Raw genomic sequence first — 13530 nt, 5'->3', positions numbered from 1 at the left:
CGCTGAGGGGAAGAACCTTAAAACACAGACCAAGGAGAGGGAACTTGAAGGCCTGAGCACCATTTTATTTTATAGCATAGCAGTGCTATACATTGGAGTAGCTGCTTATGCCCCTATTAAAGATCTCAGAGAAATGATCATTCAGCTTCTGCTTGAGTAACTGTAATAAATGGAATTTTATAACTTTATAAGATAGCACATTTCATTGTTGGGCAGCTTCTTTCACAAGATATCTTAATTTTGTGTTTACTGAACATTTGTCTCCCTGTAATTTTCATGTATTACTTCTATTTCTACTTTCTGGAGAAATATTGAACAGTTTTCTTCCATCTTTTATCTGGCAGCCTTGCAAATGTTGAAACCTCTACGGTTTCTCTTCTTGGCATCTCCATGTGCAGTTTGTAGCCCTCTCACCATTATCATCATGCTTTTTGACAAATTAGTTTTTTTAAAAAAGATCATCTAATAATACTGATGATTTATTTAATTACCAATTATATTTCAAAATGGGTTGATTAGTTTAAATATTTCATGAATTTCACAGGTATAACTGATCTTAATCAGTTATAGTTTAAAGAATATATGTGTAACCTTTCAGTGTTTTGAAATTGATTGAGAATTATGTCTCAGCATATGATATGTCATTTTGATCATTCCATGCAAACTTGAAAAGAATTAAGTTTGCATTCTGCATTTGTAAGGTGTAGTGTTTCAGAAATGCTAATCAGAGAAATGTGGTTGCCTGTGCTTTTTAAATCTTCTGTATCATCATGATCGTTGTCATTATCATCATCATTTGAGGTCTACTTTCTCTATCAATTACTCAAAGTGTAGTACAATAGCCACATGAGTGTGGATTTATCTCTCTCTCTCCCTTAAGTTTCTTCTTCTTTTTTTTTTTTTACTTTTTCCTTCATGTGTTTATGCTGTTATTACCATAATGTACATACACATTTAGGATGTTTATTTTACTGATGATTTGATCTTTTTTATCATTATGAAATGTTCCTTTACGTCTCTGGTAATATTTCCTTGTCATAAAAGTGTATTTTTGCGTACATAATATTAATATAGCCTTCCAGATTTATGTTTACCACTTATATTTTCAGTTCTTTTCCACTCATCTTTGTCTGAAATTAGTTAATCACCTTAGTCTACTCATTTTCATTTTAGCCCTGTAGACACAAATCAAATAATTCAAATAGAATGTCTGGGAAAAGTTTTCTGTTGATAAATTGACACTTACATATATAAATTAATATTTCCCTCTTATTTCCTCTGGTTTAGTAAGATTTATAATGAGATGAAACCCAACTTTTGCAACTTTTTTGTAGTAATTGAATTGCCTAATAGATTTAGACATAGAAACCATGCTGACTTGAAGATCTGAATTTCTTCTACAGCATGAACTACTTTGAGAAATTCCTGTGGTCTTAAACAAATGACTTTGGTTTACTACCCTCAAGTTGAACTTAATCACTGATGCCGCTAAGACTAGTTCCTGTCATTTGAGTATTCTACTTATTATATGCAATAGATTGATACTGGCCAGTATCAATTGGTCCTCATAGCCAGCTGCCTCTCTCTCCTATGCTATTGGTGGAACCTCCCTCAACTTCTAAGAATATTTAATACAAATGGCATTACCAAAATAAGATGCCTATGCCTTTGCTGTCCTACCTATACCTTTCATGAGAATCAAGGCTTAAGCCTGGCTATAGTGTCACTAGGAGGCCACTTCTTCACTGTCACGAATTTATTTGAATTGTTAATCTCAGGGCAGAACTAAAATTTAGGAAGGAAAGTAAAATATGAAAAAAGTAAAACATAGACATTGGAAAATTTGGTGCGCTTGCTGAAAAGAGGAGGCATAAGTTTTTAGGCTGCAAGATTGCTCATTCTTTTTATGTTCAGTAGTGTCTAGTACTGGTTCCACTTGGGAGAGAAGAGCTAGGACACTTCCTGCTCTGGATGGTATCTTCTGGTACTCACAGACCTTATGATGCTCTTTAGTGCCCTAGGGGTTGCTGTGGCTTTGGAGTGGCCTGCAGCTTTCTTTGGTATTCCATAACTAGTTAGGGGTTGTAGTGGTGCTCAGTGGGGCAAGGTGGATGGATCTTGTCAATTGATGGATTCTTGTTGTAGAAGAGAAACTTCTGCAGTGGGAAAGTAGGTTGAGATTGTCATTATCTGATTTAAGAGAAGACACAGCCATAGAAGCAGTCCAATCATATGTCCAAGACCAGACAGGAGCAGACAGTTGTAGAGGACCAGTCCTGAGTGATGGTTAACCAATAACAATAGCTATATTTTTTCTGTGTTTGTTGTCTTGACAAGTAGTAATGCTGAATTTAAAGGGCCAAATGTATGAAGGAAATCATGGCCAGAATGTATGTAGACTCGAGGTGCTTGATTTTTTTAGAAATAATCCTTCTTTCTTGGTAGGGTATTTTGGGTGAACGAAAGTAGAACTCTAATCTATTTGTTTTTTAAAATGCAGACCCAAATAGAAGATAAAAGAACTATTCAATTTACTTGCAAAATGAAGCCCTGGAAAAAGCCGTGAAGCATTGTCAGTTGCTCTCTGCAATTTGTAGTCTCCTTGGTGAGATCTAAATGAGTGAAACAGAGGAGAAATACATCACATTTTCAGAACTAAAAATGAGCCTTAAAGAAAATGTTTCTGTGAGGTAGCTTATGCTTCCTTGAATTCCTGTCTTAAGTAGGTGTTATATAATTGTAGTTAGGAAAAGAAAAAATATTTTTCTGTTGTGTTATTCACAAAATGGAATTTCTTTGGATAGGGCTACTTGTTTTTCCAGGGACTCTGCCTCCTGATCTCCCCTCTTTATTCTCATTCCCTTTAAAGCTCAGGCCCTGGCCTACTAGTCCTCACAGCCAGCTGCCTCTCTCTCCTCTACTATTGGTAGAACCTCTCTCATTTATTTCTTCTGGTTGTTTTTTGGTTTGTAGTTTCATTCCATAGTCCTCTTCAGATTATGACACATAGCTTTTTCCATGTCATAGAGTGTAGCCTCTTAAAAAGTACAGAATCATGAAGTTTATGGTTTTGAGTTACATAGTTCATCACACGTTTGTATAAGCCTTGTGAGCAATTTGTTGTATGTTGTTTTTGTGATAAGGATTTGTTTATATCAGTATGTGGAATAACTATGCTAACAGAGAAACATGTATAGTTCTTTGAAAATATTTTTAATCATGTTAATAGTAACTATGTGCTCCCTATCCCTTTTAAGGATTTATACAGTAGAAGATGATTGCTGATTGTGCTATATACACATGACTTTTCGTCCCAATCAGTGTACTTTTTGCTAACCTATAGCATGTGTGTGATGCACTTTTCCAATGTGAAATACTGCCAAAATCCAGAGAAAATATTTCTTATGACAGAACAAAGAAGTAATGAGGAACCAAAAGGCAGGGGTAGGAACTTAAAAAGCAGTGGTAAGAAACTAGATACTTAAAATCTATTATTAGTTAACTCCTTTTTAACAAGAAGAAGAAGATAGATGGTCTGTCCTGATGGGAATGGAACAAAAAGAAAAAAAGCCTTTCATCTTTACAAGCCTCCTGTCATGCATAGACTCTCTTTGCTGGAAAGGCTTTTAAAGCCCCCTTAATAATTAAAGTAGAGAATTTTGAAATCTTGAGTAACTCTTGATTCTTTTATGTAAAATTTCACATGATGTTAATCTACTGAGTACTTCACAGTACGATATGTGCTAAAACCATAACAATAATTAGAAAATTTGTCAGCTAGATCTAATCCAAAAATTACATGTTTGACCTTGTCCAAACTTTACTGAAACTAATTATCTCAAAAATCTTGTAATAACTTATTGTTCTGGTATTGCCAGCACTCCGCTGCCCTCCATACTTATATTGGATAAATGTGTATTTCACCATTCTTGTACATGGGTGCTTCCTCCTACACCCAAACTTTGTCTAATCACATTCATCTCAGTGACTTAAGGAGTGCTCATCCAATATCCTTCAGTTCATTGCTTTCCTGGCAAGGCAAGTATTTATTGTAAGGTTCCCACAATATAAAATCTTTCTCCTTTATAGCTTTACCTCTGACCTAAAACTATGTATGAGCTAGGTGTTATCTCTCTTTCATTTTCTTTATTCAAGAATTGTTTTGGTACAAGTTTAAGGGTTTATCATAGAAATGCATAAGTTTGGAGGAAACAGACTCATTATAGGTAGTCCAGAAAGAAGGTGTCACTGAGTGAAAAGAGATAGATGTATTATATAGGTTAATTAATTTAATCCCACCTCCGACCGATTCTTCCTCCAATGCCATTTTCTCTGGTATGTAATTGACACAGGCTTATTAGTGCAAAGGTTAAGAGCTATCTATATAAGTAGCCCGTGATTGCATGACTTATATTGAAACATTCGTTTATTCCTTTACTCATTCACTCATGCAAAGATTAGTAGAGTGCCCACTGCGAGCCAGTCATTGTTTATGGCATTCAAGCTATATTGGATAGAGGCTTACAACTTAGTCATATACTGAAAAGCTTTTCTGTCATACCTCCAAAATCCATTGTGTGTTTTGAATTAGTGGAAGGAACACTTAACACACCCAGATTAAGGAGCATGCTTAATTTTGTTTACTGTGGAATGTCTGAAGTCACTGGATTTAGTGGAATTTGGGAGAAGGAATGTAGATGAGTAAAACTAGGAAGCTAAATTCTCATTCCATTGATTTTGTTTTCTCAATTCTGAAAACACTTTAAAAGTTTAAAATTTCTGTGTATGTTTAGTGTGCTAGTGTCTCATTGTATTCTCCTTCCCACCAAAGGTGTTGAATTAATGGTATATTTCACAGTTGAAGATGTCTCAGAATTGAGGAAGTAAGTGCTGCAGGCTGGGCTTGTTATCATAATACAAACATGATTGTTGCAGTGCGATAGGCTTCATTCAAACCCATCTTTATTTTTCTTTTTCAGTTTTCAGCTAAAACTCATTTCTGTTTGCTTACCAATTTTTCATACATCTGATAATGGATTTACATCTAAATATATAAAAAGTTTATTAAGATACAATTGAAAAAGCAAAAATTGTGTATATTTGCAGTATATAGCATGGTGTTTTGATATACATATTTATAATTTTTATGTATGTAGTGAAACCATATGTATTTTTGTGCATGTGGTGAGAACATTGAAGATCTACTGCCTTAGCAATTTTCAAATATATAATACTTTATTATTAACTATAATCACCATAATGTACCACATCATCTAGCTGTCTAGAACTTACTTTTCCTAAGTGAAACTTATTTCCTTTTAACTAACATCTCCTGCCATCTTCCCTGAAAGCCTCTGTTCTACTCTTTCCTATGTGTTTGACTTTATTTAGATCCTGCATATAAGTAAGATCATCAATATTTGTATTTCTGTCTCAGTTTATTTCACTTAGCATACCTTCCAGGTTCATCCATTTGTTTCAAATGACAGGATTTTTTAAAATTTAATGCTTAATAGTATTCCATACCCCAGCTTTACACAGTGCTGTCTATGCATCCGTCAATGAGCATCTAGCACTTAGGTTGAGTCCATGTATTGTCTTTTGAGAATGATTCTGTAATGAACATAGTAGTGCAGATATCTCTTTGACACATTTATTCATTTTCTGTGGAGATAAATATATATATATATTATGTATGTAGTGAAAACATATAATATTTTAAAATATATATATACACATCCAGAATTATAGGGCATGCAGAAGAATGAACGTTATACAAAAATATATATATATGTCCAGAAATATATGTGTGTGTATGTGTGTATATATATATATTTTAAAAATTTATTTCTGGAGTTATATAAATATCTCCAGAAATAGGATTGCTGGATCATAAGGTAGTTCTATTTTTAATATTTTGAAGAACCTCCATACTGTTTTACTGTTTTCCATAGTCACTAGATTAATTTTTTTTCCCCACCAACAGTAAGTGTCCTCTTTCCTTCACATCCTCACCAACACCTGTTATCTTTTGTCTTTTTGGTAATAGTCATTCTACTAGGTGTGACATGATATTGCATTGTGGTTTTAATTTGCATTTCTTGATGGTAAGTAAAGTTTCAAATTTCTTCATATACTTCTTTTCTTCTTTTGATGAATAGCTATTCAGACTCCTTGACCATTTTTAGTTATTTGTTCTCTTGCTGTTGACTGAAGTCTTTTTATATATTTGGGGTTTTAATTCTTTATCAAATTAGGGTTGTGACTATTTTCTCCCAATCCATACACACTGTCTCTTCACTCTGTTCCTTGTTTCTGTGATTGTGAAGAAACTTTTTGGTGTGATGCAATCCCATTTGTCTTTGTCATTGTTGTTGTTGCCTATGCTTGTAGGATCATATTTAAAAATTCTTTCACAGGGGTAATGTCAGACAGCTTTTTCTTTATGTTTTCTTCTAGTAGCTTTACAGTTTCAGGTTTTATATTTAATCTTTAATACGATTTGAATTGATTTTTGTATAACGTTCATTCTTCTAAATGCCCTATAATTTCTACTTTGAAAAATGTAGACTAGGGAATATTTCTGTAGGATTAGTACTAAGATATTTTCCTGTCACATGCGTTTTATGATGTTTACTATGTGCAAATGATAGAAATGTAAAAACAAGAAAATACTATCATTCAGACTTCCTCAACTCACATTCTGTAGTCTTATTTTATTCTTCCTTCCTCCTTCCTTCTTTCCCTTCTTTTGTTTCCACTCTGTCTCCTTCCTTCCCCCTTTTCTCCCTAAATATCAACATACATTATCCTTTTATATGAATTTTTCAAATTTACCATTTTATTGCATTTACTATTCTGTTTCACTGTGCATTCAAGATCATGTGATTATTTTCCCATAATTCAAATATTCTCAAAAACATTTTCAACTTAAATATAAGATATATTATAACTTAATCTCTATTATTAGATGTTCTGCCAGGTCACAGTAGTTTGTTTTTCGTTTTTGGTAATCAAAAATAGTTTTATGGATCATTTGTTGGAGTAACAGTTTACATGTTGTTCTCATCTTTTTTTAACATAAAATCTTAGAACTTAATATTTTCTCTGAATGGTTATCTAATTTAAACTTTCACTAGACTGGCACAGGAGTGATCTGGGGCTTTTTTTATTGGAGAATTTTCAACAGTGATCTTAGAGTTGAACCAACATTAGAATCTGAGATTATAATTCAGAACAGTTTTGATAGTTCAGAGAATTGCTTAGTTAGTCTTTCCCCAATTAAAATTCACTTGATGAAAGTGAGGGCAAAAGAAATAGCTCATATAAAAATTACAAGAGCAGCATGCACTACCTGAAGGAAAATCTGGGGCCCTAGGAATCTGATTAGATTTATTCCACAGCCCTTTGGAGGGCTTGGCTGTGACAAGGACTGTTCCCAAATCCAAAGACAAAGAAGACCCAAGTTGAACTAATGCTCTGTTTTAAAAAGACTGTAAAAATTTTATATTTTAAACTACTAAGAATTTTCAGAGACACTAAATACCTTCTTGGGGAACATTAAATGTTCATTTTAATTATTTACTGAAATTATTTGAGCATAAATTGAATTTTAAAAAGCTTTCTGAAAGTTGCTATTGATCTTTCCTCAATTAAACAGAGAATATGTTTAGGAAGTTGGGGTATTTTCCAAAACAACAATTTTCTTAATTTTCCAGACACAAACTGAGTGTCTACTAATTCAATTTAATTCTGACACTAACTACCTAGAGTTAATGTCAGATTCCACAAGTGTAAGGAATCAGTTCCATAGGACTACCCTCAGTTCAAATGCCTATTGCAAATACAGTGTCCTCAGGTTACCTACCCTTAGTTCCAATTGGCTACAAAGTCAGAGATCACAACCTATCAATCAGGTTTGATAATTTGCTAGTAAAACTCATGAAACTCAGAAAAGAGCTCTGCTTACTACCAGCTCACCATAAAGGATGCAACTCGGCAACAGCCAGATGGAAGACGTAGGAGGCCACCCTAGAAGAAGCCTGCACAGAGCTTCCACACTGGGGGTGCACAACCCTCCTAGCACCTTTCTGTGTTTATCAACTTGAAAGCTCTTAGAACTCCATTGTTTAAGGTTTTTTTTTTTTTTTTTTTTTTTTTTTAATAGAGGTTTCATCATGTAGGCACAATCCATTATTAACTCAGTCTCTAATTTCTCTTCTATCCTGAGAGGTTGGGGATAGAAAGAGTAGGTGAAAATGAAAATTCCAGACTTCTAATAATTATGGTTTGGTATTTCTGGAAGCCAGCCCCCATTCTGAAGCTGTCTAGGTGCCTGTAGGAATTTACCTCATTAGAATAAATGCATATCCCGCAACTCAGGAAATTCCAAGGAATTTAGTAGCTTCCTGCTAGAAACTGGGGACAAAGGCCAAATATATATTTCTTATTGCCACAGATGCTTATATTTTCTTCCATGAAATTTTAGGGAAAATAGAATTACTTTATCTTGCAAATGGCACATGGAGATAGAAACACTATTCTAAAATTTAAAAAGAAATATTTATAAACACACACACACACACACACACACACACACACACACACACACATCAGGAAGCAATTTAAAAGCCCAGTTCTGTTTGGTTTAGGTGGTAGCTATATGTGTTTCCAATGTGATTTATATCCTACAGTCCTATGTCAAACATTTCATTAGCAATTGTTCTGTTCACTTGTGATACAATTTTAATTAATTCAAATGAATGACCCTGAGATAGTTACAATCCAGAAGGACTATATAATTTGGTATTTTTTTTTCTTTCTGATGACTGATATTCAGCATGGTTTTAAGATTATTAGCAAATTGCAGGCAATGACTTAAAAATCAGAAGATGTAATCAACTTGGTTAAATCAGTTAATTAATTAAATATATTAATTAAATATCTCTTCAAGATGACAGGGAATTGGCTGTGTTTTTATTACCCAGTGAACTCTTTGTCCTCCTGTGCTAATAAGCTATTTTTCTAGTTTTCCTTTTTAGCCTAGATTCCCACTATTCCTAACTGAATGTGAGATTCTTTTCTAATAGAATAATGTTTTAATAGATAGTTTTGTTGGGAGGTCAGTACTGCTATATACACTAAGGCTTGCTTCTTGAGGGAGAATCTTCCAGATGACTATGCCCTGCACACAGGGTGCTTCTCTGACAGTAAGGAGTGTCAGAGTATTGCTCCTATCCCTAACGAGACAGATGGAGGATAAACTATCCAATGAATTATTGTACAAAAACTAAAATAAATGGAGTTATAACTCTAATTAGTATGTCTGTCTTAATAGTATATTGTCCTTGGTGTATTCAACAGTTGTGGAAGGTTAAAAAAATGGCAGCTATACTTTGATTTTGGATATCTGTTTTCTTTTTGAATTTTTTATTTTGACATGTGTTCCCTGCAGAATATTAGAAAATGTAGAGAAATGGAAAAAAAAAACAAGATAAAAATCACTAACAATTCTATAGTTGGAGATAAATCCTCTATCAATTTTTTTTATTTCTCATTGTCTTATATTTGGGATCATATTATTCATATACTTTCATGTATTTATTTGTTTCACTCAGCATATCACTAACACCTTCAAATTCTAATAAAACAGCTCTAAAATATAATTTTAATGACTAATAGTCAATTTTACAACAATACCATTATTTACATAACTTTGTCAGTCTCAGTTTTCAATTTTATAAAAAAAACATGCTATGATAAACACATTGTACCAAAATTTTTGTGTCTAATCATGATTATAATAAAATAGCATTTGGCTACCTGAAAAGGCATATGGAGTTGTATGAATTGTTCTTTAAAGGATACACAGATAGGGCTTTGGTAAGTATCTGAGAATCAGGGCAACACAACTGAGGAAAATTCATGAGCAGAGATGTGAACAGGTATGAGCTTGTGCTGCTATCTATTTGAGTGTGATCCAACTGTAGTGGAACAATAGGCTTGAGAAATTGAAGGAAATAAAGTATGAAATGTAGAGTGAAAATCTGAAACTGTGTTAATAGAATAGATATTACCTAACATGAAATTGCTTAGTTTCCTTGAAAATTAGACATCTTCTTCTTACCCTATAAACCAAAAGGCCTGAATTTTCTCAAACATTGTGCATTTCTCCCTGTGTGTCCTGGGGGAACTGATTCCAGGATCCCCATGGATATGATAAATCTGTGGATGCTGAAGTCCTTTGTGTATGGTGTATTTTCATATGATCTGTACATCCTTCCATGTACTTTAAATAATCTCTAGATTACTTATAATACCTAATATAATGTAAATGCTGTGGTGAACAGTTGCTACACAGTGTTGTTTAGGGAACAAGAAAAAAGTCTTTACTTATTCAGTACCCTAAGCAAAAATAACAGAAATGGGAGCAGACATCAATGGATTAGCAAACTGTCTTTATTAAGTAGCAGAGAAATGTCACATTTTCAGAGGAGAAAATGGCAATTGGTTAGAAAAGGAGTCTGTTTTTTATAGATTTTAACCAGATTTAATCATAGCAGAATGTTTAGTGTGACTTAATCATTAGAGACCTGGGCAGTCAGGAAAATAGTTTTGCAGGTTCAAAGTCTTAATCAGAAAAACAGTTGTAAAAGTTCAAAATCAGTTGTTGCTGGGATGAAAGTCCATAGTCCAGAGCCCATTGTTTACCTTCTTTCTCCCTGGGGATTATCATTCCATGACCTTCTTGAATAAAAAATCTGCCTCCCCTACTGAAGGTCATGGAAATGATAATCCCCAGGGAGAAAGAAGGTAAACAATGGGCTCTGGACTATGGACTTTCATCCCAGCAACAAATGATTTTGAACTTTTACAACTGTTTTTTGATTAGACTTTGAACCTGCAAAACTATTTTCCTGACTGCCCAGGTCTCTAATGATTAAGTCACACTAAACATTCTGCTATGATTAAATCTGGTTAATAAATCTATAAATGAATATCTCTAGTAACTCAAACTTTAATGGCCCTTTCTAACCAATTGCCATTTTCTCCTCTCCAAAATGTGACCATTTCTCTGCTACTTAATAAAAGACAGTTTGCTAATCCCATTGATGTCTGCTCCCATTTCTGTTATTTTTGCTTAGGGGTACTGAAAAACCATGTAAAGACTTTTTTCTTGTTCCCTAAACACACTGTGTAGCAGAGGAGAGAGATCACAAGCATTTACCTTATTATTATTATAAGTAATCAGAGATTATTTAAAAGTACATTTTATGTGTAAAACTCCCATGATTATTACACAAAGTGTGATAGAGGCCACAAGAGGCTTACATTTCAGTAGGATAATGACATTAAGCTAATGAATTCAGTGGTCTAGCATGTCATCCCCTTACATACATTCATATCACAAGACAGTAATGTTTTTGATTTGGAAAAGTATACTCAGGATGGCAATTAGAAATATCTGGAAGTCCAGAATCAGAGTAAAGTCACAACTTATATGAAGTAAATATTTAAAAGTTGTTCTTCATATAGATAGGAGGGGGCAAGGAAAGGTCCATAGAGGAGAAAAGTAAGGGCTTAAATTTAAGTGGATAATTTATTTAGTGGTTCCATTTACCCAGTGGACTCTCTTCACTGTATAAGGACCGCAGTGCTACCCCAGATATGCTGAATCAGAATTTTGGGCAAATGGGTCCAGCAATCACTAAGTTTCTTTAGTGATGCTGCTGATGTGTTGTCCTGGTTAGAAGACTCAAAATGAATTAATGTGTGTTTTTTCTCACCCGAAGAAGTTGTCAAGTTGTCTAAAATTACAATTTTGAATCTTAATATACTTAATATACATGTGTTTACATTTCTGTTCTGTATATCTTTCTCATACTATTTTCAGTTCCTGAGAATTTTTTTGTTACTGGTATCAAGTTGTATTATAAATTTGATGTATATAGATATATATACTGAAAAAGTTGAAAAGAATTTCTGTAACTTTTTTTTCTTATTAAATAGTAGAGACAAAAGCCAGGATGGATATTCGAGCGTGGTATTTGAGAACTTCAAAACTGGCTCTGGCCTTGGCAATTATCCGATCAAAACCGGCAGACAAAAGCAGCAGAGAATACACCGAGCACCTTGCAGCACTGGTGTCTAAGCAGGAATCAAAATGGAGGTCAAAAGTCGAAGCCTTGGAAGCCGAAGTTCTACAGTTACGTCAAAAACTTCTTCTGAGTAGGATTTGTTCAGGATCAATTAAGAGTGGTGAGTATATGAAATCATGTTTTGGTAATGTGTTAACCAAATTTCAGCTGTTCATATTTAGAAATTTATTACCCAATCATGAAATTGCTGAGTTTCCTTGAAAATTAGTCATCTTCTTATTCTTGCCCTATAAATATATTTTTTAACTTCTAGTTATTTGTTTAAAGTTTAATGTCTCTTTTTAATGAATGGGTTTACATTAGATTTTGAAATTTGAAATACAGAGAAAGAAAGTAGCCTAGATACAGCAGTAAAACTGTTTGATGCTTACTGGAAAATTCATTTTAAAATCTAATTGTTCAACTAACTTACTTACTCCTTCCTTTCTTCTGTCTGTCTGTCCGTCCATCCTTCCTTACTTCCTAAACCCAGGTGTGCTCAACCACTGAGCCACATTCCCAGCCCTTTTAAAATACACACACACACACACACACACACACATTTTTTTTTCTTTTTAATTTAGAGACAGGGTCTAGCTAACTTAAGGCCTCCTTAAGTTGCTGAGACCTGGCTTTGAACTTGTGATTCTCCTGCCTCAGCCTCCTGAGCTGCTGAGATTACAGCCCCTGGTTCAACTTTATTGTCTTACTGTGTATTTTATTTTGCTTTTATATGAAGTCATTCAATTAGCAATCATATATCAAGTACCAACTCTGATGCAGGCATTTAGTGGATAATGAAGACCTAAAAACATGAAAGAGGCAGTGTTCTTCTCACCATTAAGTATCTACATTCTAGCAGGAGAGAGACCTACCTACAAATAATTAACCTGTTTGTGTTAAATGTTATAATGGAGAAATTGACACAATGCAGAAGAGGAAGCCATTCATTCTGACTGGTTTCTGGGGAAGAAAGGATGAAATGAGTTGGGAACAGATTTAGAAGGCCCTTTAGTATCAACCTTAGGAATATATCACTGTATTATGTATCAGTAAGTTGACCATACAATTATAGTCTCCATTAGGACCTTTGTGAGAGTGAAAGGTTTGTGTGTGTGGGTGTGGGGGGGTGTCTATTAATAATTACACTGGACAACAGGGGCAAACCAGGGCTCACTTGAGTAAACTGAAATGGGTCATCTAATTCACCAAGAGCCATGGGACATTTTTTTAAAAATATTTTTTTATTTATACAAGGACAAAATAACTTTATTTGGTTGATTTATTTTTATGTGGTACTGAGGATCAAAAGCAGTGCCTCACATGTGAGAGACAATTGCTCTGTCACTGAGCCACAACCCCAGCCCTGCCTCAGGATGTTTTTGAAGCAGAG

General features: G+C 34.1%; 1 protein-coding gene across 1 annotated transcript in view; it reads left to right on the top strand.

Annotated features, from left to right (window-relative positions):
- Mei4 (meiotic double-stranded break formation protein 4) overlaps nt 1-13530 on the top strand; it is a 174035-nt gene that overhangs the window by 14292 nt on the left and 146213 nt on the right. The window contains exon 2 of the mRNA XM_013358336.4: nt 12010-12258. Coding sequence (XP_013213790.2) covers nt 12027-12258 — 232 coding nt within the window. The 5' untranslated portion in view covers nt 12010-12026. The remainder of the gene's footprint in view (nt 1-12009; nt 12259-13530) is intronic.

This window comes from Ictidomys tridecemlineatus, chromosome 8 (genome assembly GCF_052094955.1).
Source record: "Ictidomys tridecemlineatus isolate mIctTri1 chromosome 8, mIctTri1.hap1, whole genome shotgun sequence".
Classification (NCBI taxonomy): Eukaryota; Metazoa; Chordata; class Mammalia; order Rodentia; family Sciuridae; genus Ictidomys; species Ictidomys tridecemlineatus.
This window is presented reverse-complemented; position numbering and strand designations above follow the sequence as displayed.